The 19,656-nt window shown below is 35.5% G+C and overlaps 2 protein-coding genes across 3 annotated transcripts; both read right to left on the bottom strand.

Moving 5' to 3' along the window:
* Positions 1–740: 740 nt before the first annotated feature.
* STR18 (sulfurtransferase 18) lies at positions 741–2,862 on the bottom strand. Of its 2 annotated transcripts, XM_086436150.1 has the most exons (6): positions 2,699–2,862; positions 2,525–2,602; positions 2,311–2,390; positions 2,121–2,191; positions 1,044–1,097; positions 741–944 (listed from the first exon to the last, which is right to left on the bottom strand). In XM_086436150.1, the coding sequence occupies exons 1-6, from the start codon at positions 2,713–2,715 to the stop codon at positions 855–857; spliced, it is 390 nt and encodes a 129-aa protein (XP_086292276.1). In that variant the 5' UTR covers positions 2,716–2,862; the 3' UTR covers positions 741–854. The 2 variants fall into 2 exon arrangements, with proteins under 2 accessions (XP_086292276.1, XP_086292275.1); XM_086436149.1 differs by having other exon boundaries at positions 2,525–2,847.
* A 1,512-nt stretch (positions 2,863–4,374) lies between these two features.
* On the bottom strand, positions 4,375–17,083 carry RMR1 (receptor homology region transmembrane domain ring H2 motif protein 1). The gene is made up of 4 exons (XM_086436148.1): positions 16,581–17,083; positions 16,197–16,427; positions 4,762–5,157; positions 4,375–4,682 (listed from the first exon to the last, which is right to left on the bottom strand). Exons 1-4 carry the CDS (start codon positions 16,738–16,740, stop codon positions 4,540–4,542), a joined length of 930 nt encoding a protein of 309 aa, XP_086292274.1. The 5' UTR covers positions 16,741–17,083; the 3' UTR covers positions 4,375–4,539.
* Positions 17,084–19,656: the final 2,573 nt, after the last annotated feature.

Raw genomic sequence — 19,656 nt, 5'->3', positions numbered from 1 at the left:
TAGGTTATGTTTTGATTCTCACACAATCCACTTTTGGTGTTGTTGAATTGAAGGCCTTACTTGGAACATGCAAATCATTTGCAAATGAAGAAAAAAAAAAAAATCATAAAATACATATAATAGTAATAATAATTTTTTTATAAAAATTCAAAACCACCATAATTTCTTGAATAATTTAGACATGTACCTTAATCATAACATTTTATTGAAAATTATTAAGAAATGCCCTCTTCTTCAACCTCTTTCCAAAAACCATTGAATTTTTTTCTTCCAAAAACTAATCTTCAATCTCTAAAATAAATATTTGTATTCTCATCTTCAACCTTGAAATGTGCAATTGGGCAAAAAAATATTATAATCAATTTTTTGAAATCGGAGTTGGCCAAACAAGATTTTGTAATCTGAAAATCAATTCTTATAATACAATTATGACAATCCATTGTCAAAATAGAGAATCAGGCTCTACAATCCAAACCAACGAATCCCAAGAATGGGTATCCTCTCAATGTACCCAAAATTGAAATTTATTGCATACAAATGATTCTAATTCTGATATATACCTAAGTCCCATAATTAATTATGATTTTGGGTGAGCATCAGATACTGTGATTGCCAGGTCAAGACCTCGATCAATCGATCTATCATCTCTAAGCCCAAGTTCAATCAGATTGGATTTGGTTGGTGATGTAGTTTGGGGTTGATAGAAGTAATACAAAATCATGATATGGTTTACGTGACTATGATAGAGAAATATATATTTTCTGATTGGAGACAAATTAGTGCTTAGTACATTTTCGAACCACCACATGAAAGAAACATTTAATTTCAAAGATTTTGAAGAATGAGCTAATTAATCACAACTCGGCTTCAGGTTTCTTCACAGACAACCCATTCTCCACCCATGCAGCGTAACCCCCTCCCATGTTGCTCACATGCTTGAAATCCTGCCATTTAAGATTTTAAATTTATCTTCTTTAGAGAGAGAGAGAGAGAGAGAGAGATTTATAAAAGAAGGAACTAAAAAAAAAGAGGAGAAAACTTACAGCTTCAAGAAGATCAGCTGATGCATAAAGTGATCTGACCCCACTTTGACAACCCTTCACAGTTTAAATCAAACAATAAAGATGTGGGCATCACAGTTTTGGATTCTAATATGAGGGCTCCAACGATTTGAGTTAGGTGGAGACCAGGTCATGGTTTTAAAACTCGTTTTGATGTCTCATCTTGTCCATGAACGAGACCGATCGAGTCATCTCAGACGAGTTTTCCGATACATTTGAGTCGTCTGGTTCAACAATGAGACAAATGAACCAATGGTTTTAAATCTCAACCGACAATCCATATCATTAATGGAAACGTATGGGACGAGATTTAAAACCATGGCCCAGGTTCATCTTTCTATCCCAATTAATCGGGCCAGGTTTGGATAAAACAGACAATTTGATATTTCTAAGTTAAATATAGGACTGTTCATCAAGGTCTAATGCTTGAACGTGTCTTACAATTTCAAGCATTTTGAAGAGAAATTTCATATTTTATAATGTATAAGTATAATATCTGCATTTTGACATGAATATTTGTCTTCTACAAAATTTATTATTTTTTCCATCAAAAGCACATATTCTTTTTAGGATGGCACACCTTGATAGATTGACAAAATAATTCATTAATAATAAATAAATTCTATTGGCATACCAACTATTGTTTATCACACACCAGTAAGCAGTAATGATACTCTCTATCCAAAATCCCAAAGAGGCCAACTCTAATTATAATCTTCCATGCCCCCTAAATTTGTCTCCACGTCTTAGATCTCCTATAAAATCTTCACTTTCTTCAATCTAATCCAAATCATCTCTTTAGGCCATTAACATTGATAATTGAAAAATTAGAGAAAATAGAAGAATATGTGCGTGTTACAATGATAAAAGAGTGATTTTAATTTCAAGAGACTTGGATTTGGGAATGAGAGTGAATTGAAGTTGATGATTTTACTTGAAGAGACAATGAATGGAGTGTCATAATGGAACTTTAGAAAAAGGTATCCCCATATCTTTGAAATCCATTTATTAGTTTCATTATTGGGATGCTATAAGAAAAGGTTGGTGTGCAAACATTACCACGACCAGATGATCATCCTTGCTACAAGCGGATTTAACCTGCTCCAGAAATTCAGGATTTTTCACTCTACCTGAAATTCAATAAAAAAAAAATACAGAAAATAAAATAGAGTTCATTTTATTTTATTTTATTTTAAAAAGAATAAAATTAAAAACAAAAGGCTGTATATAAAAACACAAATACACAAACCTTGAGGTGTGCTGAACATGTAAGGAATGTTCAAAGCGTTGGCTACATCAACATGACCTTTCTTGAACTCTTCTGTTGTCCTGTTAATTAATTAAAATGTAACCAAATTAACCTCCAAAAATCAAAACTAAAATCAACTCAATACCCATAATGATTCCAACATTTTTTTCCAGGAAAAAAAAAATGAATTAGAAGTTAACTGTAAGAGCTCCACCTAACATCTAGATAACGGTGGCCTGAAAGGATGAGATCCGTAGCTTGATGAACATCAACTGTTACAACTTCGCCAGAGCTACAAAAGTGGAGAAGACAGATTCCAGAAAATAATATGACCCAAGTATATATACCCATGTCGAATAATAAAGCAAAATTTAATAGAAGTGATCACCTCTTCTGAATGTCCATGAAGAGGGGTACTTGTGTATTTATATATATGGGACTCAAAGGTAAGAAAATTCTTCTTCGCTAGTTTTCCGGGTCTTCAGCTTTGGTTTTCTGTCTTTCAAACCATCAAAGATAAAGGTGGGCAAATTGCAGTTGTTTTGCACGTCTTATCAACTCTCATTTTTCTTTTTTTATTTAATTTGTGTGTGTTTGTGGACACGTCACGCGCACAAGAGAATTTAGATGGGAGGAAACGTAAGGTGTTGTTTACTACACGTCCCGCGTGCTTGTAACTCCAAGTGTTGCTACGTGGCCCATTTTTTTATGGAGATCACTGGCGTTTGATGGTTTGAATTTGGCCTATCCAAGCACGATTTTATAGCATAGATTTAGAAAGTGTAGTGAGGTCATAATTCATTTTGTGGGATTTGTTTTTAAATAGTGCGTTAGGTACTTGAGGACAATTTAATAATTTTATTTTCTTTAGTTGGGTCTCCACGGAAAGATATGTTGTAGAGAGGAACCAAATGGACTTTTCACTATTTTTATAATGTGCGAGAACTCTTTGTTAGAGGGAGGTTGGAAATGTATTGCCTTTCTTCTACCCACAGCCTGGGCCGGTTCAAATCAAGAATCGATAGTTTTTTGGATTGGCTTGAAATAAAATGAGACTCTGGATTCTAGGGCTTTGTCATTTATGCGAACTCATCCATGTTTTGGTGAATATTTGAGATAAACATAAATTTTCAAATTGAATAAATGTCCCTTTCACGTTGATATTCCCTTAAGCTCGACTTCAATCCTAGCCAAAAACCTTATTTTTCTTCCCAAAATTCCTCATCTTCAAGTAGTTCAATTTCTATGGAAAATTATTTCCAATCTAATCAACCTTGTCTTTTATACATCATTTTCAACCCATTTTACTATAAAGGATAAGTAGGTCAAGTTTATACTTTGAATAGTATAATAGCAGATTTTACCGAAATCTTGAAGATGACTTATTTTGAAAAGAAAAATCAAGGCTATTTTACCAGAGGTGGAAGATGATAGGTTGTACATTTTCATTTATGGATTAGGGATGCGCATCTCACTTGGAAAACATGGGTATCACAAATATTCACCCAGCCATGGAAGGGTATGCCTAAATTGCCCAAAAAAGTTTTGAGCTAAAATTAAGGAAAAAACAAAAACAAAAACTACTATATTTGATTCAATAGCATAATAATCACAAATCGGCCACAGTTTTAGAACTCAACTCAACTCAAGACGGGACAGAATAGGTCAAAAATGTATTATCTTTAAAAAAGAGGTTTTGATCTTTTAAAATAAATAACAAATAATTTATTCGTTGTTCTCCACAAATATACTATACAGTTGCATAATATAGGGCAAGTTCCTGACTCAAGGTGGTGCATTTTCAAGATAACTCAACCGAGTTGACAAATTCACTTGATTATTTCTCAAGTTCACTCAGCCAGTTGGTTCCAACAAGTTTTGGAGCAAAATCACCTCAAAATCAAAACAAGTTGAGTCTCCACCGACTTTGGAGCTGACCCAACCGTTTTAAAACTATGGTGTTGACAACACAAAAACCAGGGTTCAAACCTCACTCTCACCTACTAAGCAATAACCCCCCTTGCCTATCCTCTCCCACCCCACCTAAAGAAAAGACACATGATATGAAGGCCAAGTAGCATTCATTTCCACAGAATTACAGTCAGAAATTACATGGAATTCCCATAAAGATACAGCAGAATAATGGACCCGACCAAAAAGGAATAGACTGGCCACACTTAGAGACGACCCAGCAGTGTAGGACTACGAAGTAAACTGATAAGTGTAGGACTACCTAGTAGTCAGGGAAGACAACAAACTCACTCGTTCACTTACCATATAATCTGTTGTGTCTGTCCTCACATCATGCTTGCACACCGGGCAGAAAGTACTCCACTTGGTCAGCCATGAATCCACACAGCTTGCGTGAAATTCTGCAAATAACTTTTGAGTTAGTGAATATTGAATCATGATCACCAAGTTGGTTAAATAAGGCACAGTGGATCAGCTTACCATGTCGGCAGGGGAGAACTCTCAGGGTTTCTCCATCCTTGTAGTCTTCAAGACATATGGGACAAGTCTCTCCCGTGCGGCGGCCACTCGGGCAATTGGTATTGAATTTGAAGCATGGAAGGACTTCCACTATCCGACTGTCCATGCTTGTAGGATGGTGATGTGATCCTTGACGATGCACTCGACGGTTCCGAGTAAAAAAAAATGTAGCCAAAACAGTTACTATGACGATAAGAGAAATGAATGAAATTACCAACACAGTCCAGGCTGTTTCATCTAATGAGGGACTGATACAGCATTCGCCTTCTTCACCTTGAGCAAACTTCTGTAGGGTTTCGCCTGCCAACTTTGAAACAAAGACTGCAGGTATCGATATGCCCTCAGAGTTTCCAATCACTGCATCCAAGGAACCAACTTGTTACAGTCACTCAAAAACCAAACAAGGAAACTATTTCACAGTAAAAAGTTTTTAGAGCAACTCCAACGAACTACCCATCCTCTCTCAACTGCCATTTTGGGTCGTGAAATAAAAAAATATGGGTCGTGGATTTTCACGACCCAAATGGGTAGCTCCACAAAGCTTCTCCCTCCTCTCCCCCTCCCTCTCTGGTTAATGGTTTCTGGTCTCAGGAACCTCCATTTGTGGCTTAATGGTTTAGGATTTCAGGTGTTTGTTGAGAACGAAGAGAAGAGGGTTCCTCAATCCTTTATCTCACGATGGCTGCTATGGATAGCCCTTGTGGGTAGCACGGTTGAAGTGCATACCCCATGAATATCCAAAGATGAGACCCATTAGTTTGGTGAACACTACTTATAAAATCATTGCAAGTTTACTCGCTAACAGATTGAAAGGGTTAATTCGAGGGCTGATTGGCGGAAATCCAAGTGTTTTCATCAAAGGCGTCAGATTCTAGATGGGGTCTTAATAGCAAACGAGTGTATTGATTCTAAGTTGAAATTAGGAAAGGCTAGGGTGGTGTGCAAAGTAGATCTAGAGAAGGGGTATGACCATGTTAGTTGGCATTTTCTAGAATACATGCTTGGGAGGATGGGTTTTCGTAGAAGGTGGATATCTTGGATCATGACTTGTATTTCTTCTCCTTTCTCGGAGTTGGTCAATCAATCACCTCAAGAGTTTTTCAAGAGTTCCAAATGTTTAAGATATGGAGACACCCTATCCCCCTTCTTGTTCATTATAGTAGCGGAAGCCTTAGGGTGAATGTTGGATAGAGGAGTGGTGAACATAGATTTATCTAGGTTCTCGATTGGTGTTGGGGGTCCTCCTACGATTTCGCACTTACAATTCGCAAATGACACACTAGTGTTCCTTGATGCTTCCTTGGATCAAACAAGGAGATTAGGTTATCTTTTGTGTTGCTTCAAAGCAGTCTCCGGAATTCCAGGGAACATGAGAAAGAGCAAGGTGTTGGGGGTCGGAAGGGTTCCATTTGTATCTTTGCTTGCGGCTTCTTTGGGTTGATAGGTGGATAGTCGTCCTACTACCTATTTGGGGCTTCCCTTGAGTGCTCCACATAGGAGATTGGCAATTTGGGACACCGTGATCAAAAGGGTGGAAAGGAAATTAGTAGTGTGGTAAGCGAACCATTTATCGAAGGGGAGCAAGTTGACTTTGATTAAAAACGTGCTCTCGAGTATTCCAGTGTTTTTCTTATCCTTATTTTCGATGCCTCAAAGTGTGGAATTGAGGTTAGAAAACTCATTTCGAAATTTTGTGGCATGAAAAGAAGGGAGGCGTAAACATCTTGTTAGCTAGAAGAGGGTTTGCACTAATAAGAAGAGTGGGGGGTTGGGTATTAGGAGGTTAAGAGAGGTGAATTCGGCTCTTATGGGAAAGTGGCTTTGAAGGTTTGGGGTGGAAGAAGATGGTCTTTGGAGGCAAGTTATAATGGCAAAGTTTGGCTATGAGGCATTTTGGGTGGGAAAGCAGGACGGTTAGGAATGCTCACGGGTGTGGTTTGTGAAAAGACATCATGAAGATTCTTTCAGCGTTCAAGGTTAGAACCCAGTTTAAGGTGGGAAAAGGTAATAGGGTGAGAGTCTGGAAAGATGTTTGGTGTTACACAATCCCCTTAGGGAGGTTTTTCCATCTTTATACTACATATCCTCAAAAAAGGGTTTACCTGTATCCAATTTTAGAAGGATTGTTAGTGGAGATTGGGCTTGGGATTTTGGATTCTGCAGGGTGTTCAATGAATGGGAGGTGAAAGAGGTTGGTAGGTTAGTCGTTGGCACTTCATCCTTCGGTTCTGATGTGGAGAGAGGACGAGCGTGGAAGGTAAGCAAGGAAGGAAGATTCTCGATGAAGTCATTTTATCATTCTTTGCATATTGGGGAGGGGTCCTATTTTCCTCATGTTGCTATTTGGGGTCCAAAAGTGCCTTTGAAGATTGCCTTCTTTGCTTGGACAACTACTCTAAGAAGAATTCAGACGGTAGATCTTTTGGTGCGAAGAGGTTTGTGTGGGGTGAACTGTTGTTTGTTGTATTTGAGTAACGGAGAATCTTCAAATCATTTCATTGTAGTTTTACCTCTGAGATTTGGGGCCACTTTTTTAGCTTGTTCGAAGTTTCGACTGGTATGCCTAGAAGCCTAGAATTGTAAAGGTACTCTTCATTTCTTGGGCTTTCCTTGACTTTTATTTTGGTGCAAAAAGGCTATTGTGGAGTATCACCCCGTTTGCAATTTGTTAGGGGATTTGGAAAGAGCTAAATAGCCACACCTTTGATGGAAAAAAGAAAGATTGTAAAGAAACAATTTTGTTTATCTTGGGTCTTGTATTTTTTTGGTCTAAGGTAATCAAGGAATTTAGGTTTTTTTTTTTATAAAGAATTTATAGAATTGGGAAAGGGTGTGTTGTTTTGCTATTAAGTAGTTCTCTCTTGTATTGGTCTTGCTTGATTGGTCATCTCAGCCGATCTCGCTTTTCTATTAATGAATCTTTGCTTATAAAAAAAAAAAAAAAAAGCCCACGGTTACCCATAAATGGGTATGGAGATGGATATCCCTGTTGGAGTTATTCTTAGTGGTGGCTAGCAAGATTGCCTTATCATGCCCTATGTGATGGCCTTGGAGTATTTGGCAGTGGAGGGACCGTGTGGTGCACTAGGCCAGTTAATGAGGTCTATGGTTTGATACAAGTACAGAATAAGAAGAAACATAGTAAAGATGATATATTATGGATCTTAGGGTAACGAGTGCATCTTTTGTGGTCATCCAAAAAACATATTCTGCAATTGATAAACTTGTTTCCATGACCCAACCCAGATATGGTTGTACGAAGTAGTGATAATTGTGTTTCCAATTAGTTAATAGCATTATTATTTTCTCTTTCTTTCTTGTCTTCTAATGAAATTGGATGTTCTACGTCCAATTTCCTACATAAGCGTCCTTTGACTATCTGAGCTCTAAATCCAAAGAGGACTTCAGATGAAATCATCACAGGTACTCCAATTATCTGGATTACGATAACAATGTCTGTTGCTATTTTATCTCCCTACTAATGGCTCACTTCAGAAAAGACAAAAAGCAAACTCCTTTTCCTTTTTCTTTTTTTGATAAGCTACTCTAAAGCAAACATCAGTAGTATATTATTCGAACTTTTATTTTAGCACGTTCTTAGAATGAGAAATTTCTAAGAGAATCTCACTACCCTTGAGCATGTTTGAGTAAGGGGTAATGCTGGGGTACCTACACCACTATGTTAAGAGACAAGACATGACTCAAAAAGTCAAAGTTGAGACTTCGATGGAAAAATTTCAAAAATGGTTTAACTCACCAAGAAGGTTATTTTTCTGAAGATAATGACAAGGAACAAATTTATGTCAAATACTAGAAAAGGTTTCATTTGAAACTCCAAATTCTGTGAGTTCAATGAACATCCGAAACCCACAGATTAACATAAAAGATAACATAGTTTTTTACCAGTCAGCACAAAACCTATTCATGCAACTACTAGAAGAATAATAATTCATAATGATCAATGTAAACTACAAATATAGAGAAAGCTAATGTTTATGAAACATTATAAATGAAAATGGAGCTTAGAAATAGGAAAAAAAAACTAAATTGAATTAAATAGATAGAAGGTGGAGTAAGGAAGGCAATTTATTACCAATCAAAAAGAGAACAGAAAATTATCTTTCAAAAAACAATGAAGAAAATGTAGAAACATTTGCAAAAAAGGAAATAGGATTTCTGAACTGTCACCGTGGACTAAATTGCATGTTAAGATGGGGTTCTCTTGCCACGTGAAACACTCATGTTGCAATTTTGGGCCACCTAACTAATAGATAACCCTCGTGATTGGCCATGTTCAGAGCGGACCTGTCCAAATCACACCCATTCCTTACCATATATAGCACTTCTACTCTAACCTCAGCACTTTTAAGACTTTTGAGTACTAAATTATACAGAAAAAAAAAAATGATGAAAGCTATTACCTTCCTTTTACCTAGTGTGGTTAATGCTTTGCCTAGGTGGTCACCTTAGGACTCGAGACCCCTAGCAGATAGGCCAACCTCTAGGCAGTTGACTAGGTGCTGAAGCACCATGACTAGAAGCGTTAGCCTACTGCTGACACCACTAAAGAAAATTGTTTGTATCATAATACTAAAAAAAAGCAAACAATAAAGTTTCCCAACAGGAAGCATGGATCATCATCTACAATTTGTCCCAAATATTGCGGTCAGCAAAATGAATCCTATTACGCCATTCATTTTTGGCCTTCAAATCTTCCCTGAAGATATGTGTCGTATTGCCTTTGTGTATTTTCTCACAACCTCAATCCAAGTCACATTTGGTTTCCCTCTCACATTCATAATTCCTTCAACTTGTACAGACGCATTCTTCCACATGGGAATTTCAATTGTCTTTTGCATATTCAGGATCCCTAGCAGTTAGGCCAGCCTCTAGGCGATTGTCTAAGTGCCGAAGCACCTTGACTTCAAGCATTGAGCTACCCCGACCTCCTAAAAGAAGATTGTTTGTTTCATAATACTGAAAAAAGAAGAGAACATGAATATATCCCTAATAGTGCCATCAGCAACATGCACCCTATTGTACCATACTGCCTTCATACATTTTCTTATAATCTCAATCCATATCACATTTGGTTTTCCTTTCACTTTTACAATTCATTCAACTTGCACGGAAGCATTCTTCCATATCGGAATTTTATTTGATCTTTGTTGCACGTGCCCAAATCATCTAAATCCACTTGCCTTCATTTTACCTTATACAAAAAATCCATCGCAACATCCATATCTCTGCTATGCTCAAATTCTCTTTCTTGACTGCTCAACGCATAAGTCAACAAAGCATAGCTAGTCATATTACTACCCTGTAAATTTTTCCCTCAAGTTAGATCAGTGTATTTGATACAGGGCTATGAGGGAAAAAGGGGAAATTTGAGGGGTTAGGGAATTTGGTTTAAGATATTGGGTAAGGATTAAGGGTTGAAGAAAAGATGTTTCAAATAAAGAGTTTTTTAGTTAAAGATGTGGGTTGTGGGAAAGGGGTTTCAAGAAGTCAAAATTCAAGAATCTAAAAATTCAAGAAATCAAGAATCAGGAATTCAAGATTTCTTGAAAAATTCAAAGAAAATCAAGAAAAGAAAAATAAGATTAAAACAAAAAAAGATGGGATAGAACCTTGGAATCACACCAAGGGTTTCTTGGAATCACACCAAAAATGATAGAGAACTCACTTCAAGAAACTCTATGAAAGAAACTCATTATTTATTCATCAAATTTTTCCTTAAAAAAAATCTTAATACAATCAACATATATATATCTAAGAATCCTAATAAAACTAAAATACCAAACAAATAACTTAATTTTCATAACTTTCTCTCTCCTAAATTTTCAATTCTTATAAAGTTAAATAAAAGACAAACTAAATTTACCAAACTATCCCTAGATATTATATACTAAGACCATAGGCCAATAATACATGAAAATAAGCCCAAAAAAATAAAAAATAAAGCCCTAAAAAATAAAAATAAAAATTATTCTTCAAGCTTTGATGTCCCCATCAAAATTCCATGATATAATACAATGGTATTACCACACACAAACTTGGATAAGTTTAAGTAAGGGTTTTGATCCCAGGTCTATGGTATTACCACACACAAACTTTACCACCTCCCCGAAGTGGCACCTTTAATCTCAACCGGTATATCATCCTTAATGAGTGTCCCTACTAAAGTTCCATTGCGTATTGTTGTCATCTTACTAACCTCAAAACCCTTAGGTTTTAAGGTGTCTCTCCATAGTTTTAATTTCACATTTACTCTTTCAATCTCATTAATCAACACTACACATATCCTAATCCCAAGACCACCCAACTTTTTAGGTCGGCAGACCAATTTCCAATTCACTAAATGAAATTTACGATTTCCCACTTTATCGTTCCAAAGAAAATCTCTCACCAACTTTTATAATTGCAACTCAATCTTTCTAGGTGAAGTGAACAACAATCACTTTATCGTTGTTTAAGGTTTCTTCATGTCTTCCTAGCTCGGTTACTTCTCTTCTTTTCAATTGGAAGTCTCCATCTTTTTTTTAACAAGGTTGAAGATTTTGTGGAAGTTTACTCCCCTTGCAATTTGTTGGGGCTTATGGAAAGAGAGGAATGGGCGCACTTTCGATGGCAAAGAAAGCTTGTTGCAGGAGATAATTTTTAATATTTGTCATTTGTTTTTTTATTTTTTATTTTTGTGTGTGTGAGCAGTTTAAGGAGTTTAGGAGTTTGTTTTTTGAAGATTTCTTGTTTAGATGGGAAACTATTAGTAGGGGAGATTGTAAACTATTTTTGCTTTTTGAGGACACCCTGTCCTCTTATCAATAAATTTTCACTTATCAAAAAAAAAAAAAATTCAAAAACTACACATCATTTGTAGGTAATATACATCAACGGACTATTATTGAATATGAACAATCACTTCATTCATAGGACCTCTAGTTTATATAGTCCGTAGAAGGTGCGTATTTAGAGTTAATAAAAAAATGTGTAGTTGTAGGACCAATTCATGGTGCAAATCCATTGTCAAAACACCAATTATTGCTCCAACATGCATGTCCTTAAATGTCAATAGACTCACTTGTTACTCAATTTTTTTCTTAAAATCCACCAAATTAAGTCTCTACTCTTTTTTCTTTTTTTATGGGTAACTCTAGAGACTCCATCGCATGCTTTCTAAGTCAGAAAAAGACCACATGAAGACACTAGTCTTACTATTTTCTTGTAATTTTTATGACATCTTCAATATTTAATCTCCCTCGCATAAAAGCCAAATTAGTTATTTAATACCATCGTTTCTTATCTTAACATGTTCTCCATCATCACATCTTTTAATTTCATAGAGTGGCTCATAAGTTATCCACAATACTTAAAAAATCCACCCACCCCCCAATAATTTCTAAAAAAATTTGTACATTGCCATTTATTTTCGAGTCATTCCACTTTTAGAAGAAACGACATATACTTACACCAATATTTAAAAAGTTACACACAAATGTACATACCTCCACAAGTATTTAATGGGGGGAAAAAGGGAATTGTGCTTATTCAATGTGATGGCTTTTCTTAAGTTACTTCAGCAAAGACCAATAATAAGCTCACATAGTCACCCCATTGAACAAATTCTAAAAAATAATTTTAAAAATAAAAATGTTATACTGAAAATCAATGCAATGTTTTGTGCAACATAAAAACCCAAGTAACTAATATCCAAAACAAGCTAACTTAATGCTATAACATGTCAATCCATTTTATAGGAATATCAAAGCAGTGATATAGATGATACATGTAATAACAAATGGTGCAAATGATGGATATATATATATAAAAGAAGAAAAATAGCTATGAAATTCTTATACATTCGTAAAGTTTCAATAGCTTAGTTGAAGGTTCCAGCTATGTAATTGAAGGTGCCAGCCAGCTTAATTGGCGAAATCTATAGGTGATGATACCATAGACTTGGGTTCAGTTCCCGCCATCATCAAGTTACTAATCTCATTGAAAAAAGGTTTACCAAACAGGAAAAATAAAAGTAAAATAGCTATGCAATTATTTCTTACATACTCATTAAGTTTCACTAGTTTTCTTCTTGACTCAGTATGTGCTTAGATAAAGTTACTTTCACCAGTCAAAATCTAGGAACACTAAATTTTATGAACCTTCATGTCTACTTGGCAGAAAGTTCAAAATTACATTTTCAAACACTGAATATTCAACAAATTTTCAGACCTTCAATCGAAACATTTATTTTCTACTGCATCAAGAGTTTCCTTAAAGATTTTGGTTAGTGGTTTTTGTACGTATCCCCTACATTTTCTCATATTTGCATGTTTACCCCTGCATTTTGGTATCTTCAAATATCCCGGGGAATCTGTTCAAATAAGAATAAGAGAACCATTTAGAATAAATTGGAGATTAATAGTTCAATTGGAGGTTTCAGCATGTCGTGGTCCTCAATTTGGCTAGACAACTCCATCGAAAGAATGAAGAAAGCACTAGAAAGATACTATATTTTGTTAGCTCAATAATAGGAAGAGCCAAGGTTGAAAATCTCATTTCACAGCAATTTCCAGTTACGAGGACATATGAAATGGCATCGACCGAAGCATTTCAAAACAATCCAAAACATTCAATATTTCAGCCATGTTCCATTCTGGTCTCGGCTAAAACCAGAATGTTCTGTTGAAACGACACAAAACTTTAAACTATGGGTAGAACAATGCTTGGACAGAACTGACTATTTCAATATCACACTAGCAAGTGGGATAAAAAAACACAAGCGACAAGATAATATTGGGAATCTTACAAGTAATTCATAAACCAACAAATATGTATACACCAAGAGGAGAGTTAATTCAGTGGATTTTTGTAACAAAAGGTGTCCCAAGTAGACATATAGGCATTACAAAAAACATGTACAGGGGAATATGGAATGCAACTTTAATATGAACACAAATACAAAGCTAGGTGTAGGTAGTTAAAGTGAAGTGCCCTTACGAAGTGTAGAACATGTAGAAGGGAATATGGAATGCAACTTTAATACAAACACAAATACAAGTCTAGGTGTAAGTAGTCATACTGGAGGTGCCCTTACAAAGTGTTAAGTGACCGGAAAGTTCTAATCAAATTGATAGGAAAAAGTTAATAAGATGACTATGGAACTGGTTATTCTTTATGCAGTTGAATGTTGGGCGAAATGAAGTTGTAGATGGATTAGTGGAAAGAACAAGAAGAATGAAATCATAAACAAAATCATTGGCAAAAATGTAGAAGTAGCCCCGGAAGGTGATAAATTAAGGGAAAGTCGATTGAAATGGCTTAATCAGGCAATTAACGACAGAGACTGGCTACACCAATGAGAAGGAAGTCGTAGGTTGAAGGCTTGATTTAGTGCAAAACCAAAAAAGCACATATTGAGGTAGTCAAAGCATCTATGAAGACGCTTGAATAAACATTGAACAAGCAAAATTTGTTCAGCTAACCCTATATAGTTTGGATAATGCTTTGATGATGAAAATGATTATTGCTAGAAAACACATGACATTTTTTGGAGAGTTGCTCTAAACAGTTTTCTGGCACTGGCAAGGGTTTTCATCTTGTGAATCACTCGACTTGGCCATGAGGACAACGTTTTTGTCCATGTCATGCCCTATCACGTGCTGTAATTTCTCTATGAATAGGAGCCAATAATTTTATTTCTTACAATAAATGTTTTTTTTAAGGCAAGCAGGTTAGTGGTGAAAGTGGGTTTGAACCCAGGTCATGGTATCAACACTAGAGGTGTCGTGGGTGTGGAGTTTGGAAAGGCATTCTAAAAAATTCTTCCACAATTCAATAAAAGGGTGGTAAGAAAGGGTGATAAGGTTAGATTTTGGGAAGACTCGTGGTGTGGAGTGGGTTCTTTGAAGGAGAGATTGCCATTTCTTTTTGCCATCTCTAGAAAAAGGAACCTCCCAGTGACTAGCTTTCGTGGGATTAATATCAGTGGTACTAGTTGGAACTTGGGGCTTAGGAGACCGTTTAACGATTGGGAGATGCCAGAGATGTTAGAGTTGTTGACTTGCCAAGACAATGTGCCAGGAATTTTGACAGGAGAGGATTCAAGAGTTTGGAACACAAATAGCAAAGGATTGTTTTCGGTGAGAGACTTCTATAACAACTTAAATAGGAGTGGGGATCCAACCTTCCCATATGTGGCTGTGTGGGGCCCAAGGGTGCCATCTAAAATGGCTTTCTTTGTGTGGACAATAGTGAAGGAGAGGATTCTAACGGTCGATCAATTGAGAAAAAGAGGTTTTTGAGGCCCGAATTGTTGTTGCATTGCTTGTTAGATGAGGAATCGATAAATGACCTTCTATTGCATTGCCGCTTGGCAAAATAGGCGTGTGCTCATTTCTTCTATTTGTTTGGTGTGGAATCTTGTGTGCCGAGAACTGTGAGAGAGGTGTTTAGGGAATGGATTCAGTTGGGAAATGGATTTCGATCTTCCAAAAGATTGATTTGGAGTCTAACTCCGTTCACGATTACTTGGGATGTTTGGAATGAAAGAAATGCTAGAATCTTCGAAGGAAATGAGTAGACATCTCAAGAATTATGTTTGTAGGTCCTTGGGCTCTTGTTCTTTTGGCGCAAGATCCTTAAAGAGTGCAAAGGGGTATTCTTCGAGGACTTTTTAGTTCGCTAGGAGTTTCTTTGTAATCTATCATAGGCCTAGCTTCATGTGTTTTGTGCTATGTTTCCTTCTTGTTTATTTTTTTCTTCTTCTTGTATTTTTCTTTTTGGTGTAGGTCAACTCGACCTCTCCACTCTGTTTGTGTTTTTTTCTTGCTATTAATCAAAAATATATATATTGTGAACCAATCATTACTTGTAGTAAACGCATCGATGATATCAACATGGGGTTTTGTGATTTATTATTATATTTTAATATGGGATTTAATGATATAATATTTCACATAACCCTAACCCTGGCTCAATTATTTTCACAATTTTTCTGAATTCTCTTTGCCAACAACTCATTCCCAAACACCTAATTGGTGACACATAGAACACTTGCACAATCAACATTAACTATGCCTAATTTTATCAAACTACCTCAAAAAAATCTAACATTATTGTTCTCAAAACAAAGCAGACTTTTCTTCATCCCAAAGTATTGAATATATTTATAATAATAAAAAAAAACACTCAGATACCAAAAATCAGCTAATCTCAGAAAGTGTAAACCTATGTAACCAACTAAAAGGCCAAATTCTGCAATTTCCATCTTAACTAACTTCAAAGAAAATGCAGCAAGTAAGTGTTATGAGAATAAAAACAATGATGCAGGTAACTTGAATACTGGTAAAAAAAAAAAAAAAATAGAAAAACAAGCATTATAGTGAAATTGGACTCACTAGAAACCAAATTACTCTTGTCTCGGTAGTCATAAACGATTGCCGCCTGGAATCCACTCGCTTGAGCATTCCGAACCTTGTCTTCAAAAGAACATCTACCCCTCTCAATCAAAGCAAACCGCACTTTCTCGGTTTCATCCGATCCCACACTGTTCCCAAGCGAAGAACATGCATCGAGAGGATCTGCCAAGTACAAAGCGCCACAGATACCCGAGCTATTGACCCGAACAGCTGTAAAATCAATTAGAATAAAAATCTTTGTTTCCATTTTAACTGAACAATCTGCGAAATTAAGACCCTAGAAGCACCGAAGAACTTGTGAGTTTTTTCTTCTTCTATTTTAACCTAAAAAATTTACAGAGAAAGAGAAGTATAGAGAATTACCAAATCTGGCGGGAGCATCGATAAAGGGAATGGAGAAGGATTTTCCTCTGAGATTAACAAAGCCAGAAGAGAATCGAACGTATGAGAGAGAAATTAAAAAACCAAATAGGGTTTTGTAAGGTTTAGTGGTGATGGTCAAGGGATAGGAGTCCTTCATCATAACATACTCCTCTCTGCTCTCTCGCTCGCGCTCTCACACAAGTCCAGATCTCAGGCCCCCAAACACTTGTTCTAATTCCAAAGCTGGTGTACAGCGGTGCTTACTATGAAGATGAAGAATATAGAAAAGCTCTAGCATCCAACTGCGTTGGACAGATGAGATTGGAACGTGTCCTCCAACCTCCAATCTAAGCCGTTCGTTAAACATCATCGTCGCACGAATGGAAGACTTTGTTCCGCATTTTATATCAAAGACTTTTGACGATTCAGATGAGAATGAGACAAACAGACTTTGTAGAACTTGTTTACTTACGAACGTAATTTTTTCTTGGAAATACCTGGCATCTCAATCGTGTTTGACGGAGAACCTCAACTTTTCCATAATCAAATTATGTAGAGCTGCGGGTGGCATGGGCTTATTTGTAATTTAAAATATTAATTACAGGGTTGTTTTTAAGATTACATGATAAAAATAGGGATATTTTTGTAAATTTAAAACTAACCACAAAGTGATGTTGGTTGTTTTTATTATTACATGATGAAATCCATTTGGTGTCGAACCGCTACTACTCCGCCTACTCATTATAATAGGAAGGAAGAGTAACGTTGAAGGTGCCTATCAATTTTGCCAGGCACGTCTGCCAAAGTTTTTTTTTTTTTTTTCCAGGGTAGGTTAAAGGCACTCACACTATAGTCAAATTTTGGGCTTTATATGCCTTAAGCTGATTTTTTGTGAGGATGATCTCAATGGTGAGAAGATCATTCTCACAAAAAATCAGTCCATTCCTAAACTTCTAACCTCATCAAAAGTGATTTACGAAAAAATAGATGATTTACAATACTCCAACTTATTTTGATGGGGTTAGAAGTTTAGGAGTGAGTTGATTTTTTATGAGGTCATGGAGATCATCCTCACCAAAATTCAGCGCTTCCGAAACTTTTAACTCATATAACACCAAAAAAAAAAAAAAAATTGTCTATGGTGTGGGTGCCCTCAATAATAATTGGAGTGCATATAACACTACCCTTTGTCTTGTATGGGTTAGAAATTTTGAAATGAATTGGTTTTTAGTGAGGATGATCTTTGTGGTTGGGAGATCATCTCACTAGAAATCAACTCATTCTAAACTTTATAACCTCGTCAAAATGGTTTTTTAAAAAAATGAACGGTCCGCAATTCTTCAACTTATTACGATGGATTAGAATTTTCGGAATAGATTGATTTTTGGTGATCATCCTTAAAAAAAAAAAAAACAACTTATTCTGAAACTTCTAACCCATATAGGACAAAAGATTTTGGCTATGGTGTGGGTGCCCTCACTAAATTGTTAGGTTTATTTATCACTTGCGTAAGAGTAAAAGTAATATTAGATGTCATAAATTTTATGTATCTTTAGTAAGGATATGACCTAGGGGATTAGATGGTCAACCCAAGCTCAACCCAAGTTGTAAAACCCTCAATTCGACCATCGGGCTAAAGCTCAGTAACCCAAGCTCAACCCAAGATTGAGCTTCTAAAACCAGATTGAGCTCAAATTAGCCCAAGTTAGGTAATTTTGGATGGGTTGGGCTTGTTGAAAAAACCTAATTTCATTTTGATCGACACAATAATTTTTTATCTTAAAAAATAAATAAAATGTAAAAAAAAAATAATAATTGATAGTAAATAAATTTGCACACGACCATTACATCCATTAATTTTTATATTATAAAATCTTGTCCTCAAATTTACAAATATTTAAAAAATAAACAAATAACAAATATTTATATGTAAATATATAACATCGGGTTTAAGTTGAGTTGGGTTGCCTAGAGCTTAGGGGTGTCAATGGGTCGATTTTGGTTCGGTTTCCATGAATATTAAAACCATAACCACCATATTTTATCGATTATGGTTCTTATCAGTTTCAATGCTAATTTTAAAATAAGTGGAATCGAAACCGAAACCATAAAAAATGATGGGTACCTGTTGGTTCCGAATCTCAAGAATCGAATGATAAATTTTATTTCAAAATCATTATAAAAAGAAATCCCTTCTAAAAAATAACATATTATTTGTAAAGTATCAACTTAATAGTAATTTGTTCCACTAAAATAATGATTTAATGACTTTTATTTTCAAATATTAAAATTAATTTCCTTTACAAGTAATGAATTAAAAAAGAAATGTCTCGTATTAAGCTCAAATATTTAGTTTATATGAAATGTGAATAACTTTATATCATATATATTAATTTTAAAATATACGATAACTTTGAGTCATGTATAATATAAAAATAAAATTACAACCTAATGATTTTGGTTCCTATTGGTTTGATTCCATATTAGATTTGACTCCAATCGATTCTAATAAAAAAGGAACCGGAATCAGGATTTTCGATTTCGGGTAAATGGGTACCCATTGACACCCCTATCGAAGTCTCAACCCGAATTCAATTCGAGTTGAGATTTCCTAACCTAAACTCATCCATCAATACGGTTGAGTTCGGGTTAGCCTGCTTAAGTTGTAGCCTTAATCTTTAGTGTCTAAAATTTGATGGATCTTTATTGTTATTATTACGAGACAATGCAAAATATGTGTGTCTCAACACTAAAATGACAAATGGAGAACGACATACTTGCAATTTTCAAGATTTAGATATAATTTTCGATCTATTTCAACAATTTGTAACAACTAGTAATGAATGGAGAATACACTCACAATTTTGAAGGTTTAGTCGTAATGCTACTATAATATATACATTTTAGATTTTTCGAGAAGATCTATCTAGCGTCAATGTTGAAAAATTGAAGTATTTAAATGGTTGAGATTGACATTTGTAGTGTTGAAACATCGACCTCGACAATTAAAAAACTTTAAACTCTTCAATCTCGACATTAGATAAAATATCCTCAAAATACCCAAAATACTTTTATT

The sequence above is a fragment of the Akebia trifoliata genome, chromosome 3 (assembly GCF_017979445.1).
Source record: "Akebia trifoliata isolate Shusen 1 chromosome 3, ASM1797944v1, whole genome shotgun sequence".
NCBI lineage: Eukaryota > Viridiplantae > Streptophyta > Magnoliopsida > Ranunculales > Lardizabalaceae > Akebia > Akebia trifoliata.
The sequence above is the reverse complement of the archived record's forward strand: the minus strand, read 5'-3'. Positions and strand labels throughout refer to the sequence as shown.

Coding starts and splice junctions, on each gene's coding strand:
- STR18 (XM_086436149.1), bottom strand. CDS start 2,661: ATGGGTATATATACTTGGGTCATATTATTTTCTGGAATCTGTCTTCTC. Junction 2,391..2,524: donor CACCGTTATCTAGATGTTAG/GTGGAGCTCTTA, acceptor ATTAATTAACAG/GACAACAGAAGAGTTCAAGA. Junction 2,192..2,310: donor CATGTTCAGCACACCTCAAG/GTTTGTGTATTT, acceptor ATTGAATTTCAG/GTAGAGTGAAAAATCCTGAA.
- RMR1 (XM_086436148.1), bottom strand. CDS start 16,740: ATGATGAAGGACTCCTATCCCTTGACCATCACCACTAAACCTTACAAA. Junction 16,428..16,580: donor CGATGCTCCCGCCAGATTTG/GTAATTCTCTAT, acceptor TTGATTTTACAG/CTGTTCGGGTCAATAGCTCG. Junction 5,158..16,196: donor CAAGAGTAATTTGGTTTCTA/GTGAGTCCAATT, acceptor CCTTGGATGCAG/TGATTGGAAACTCTGAGGGC.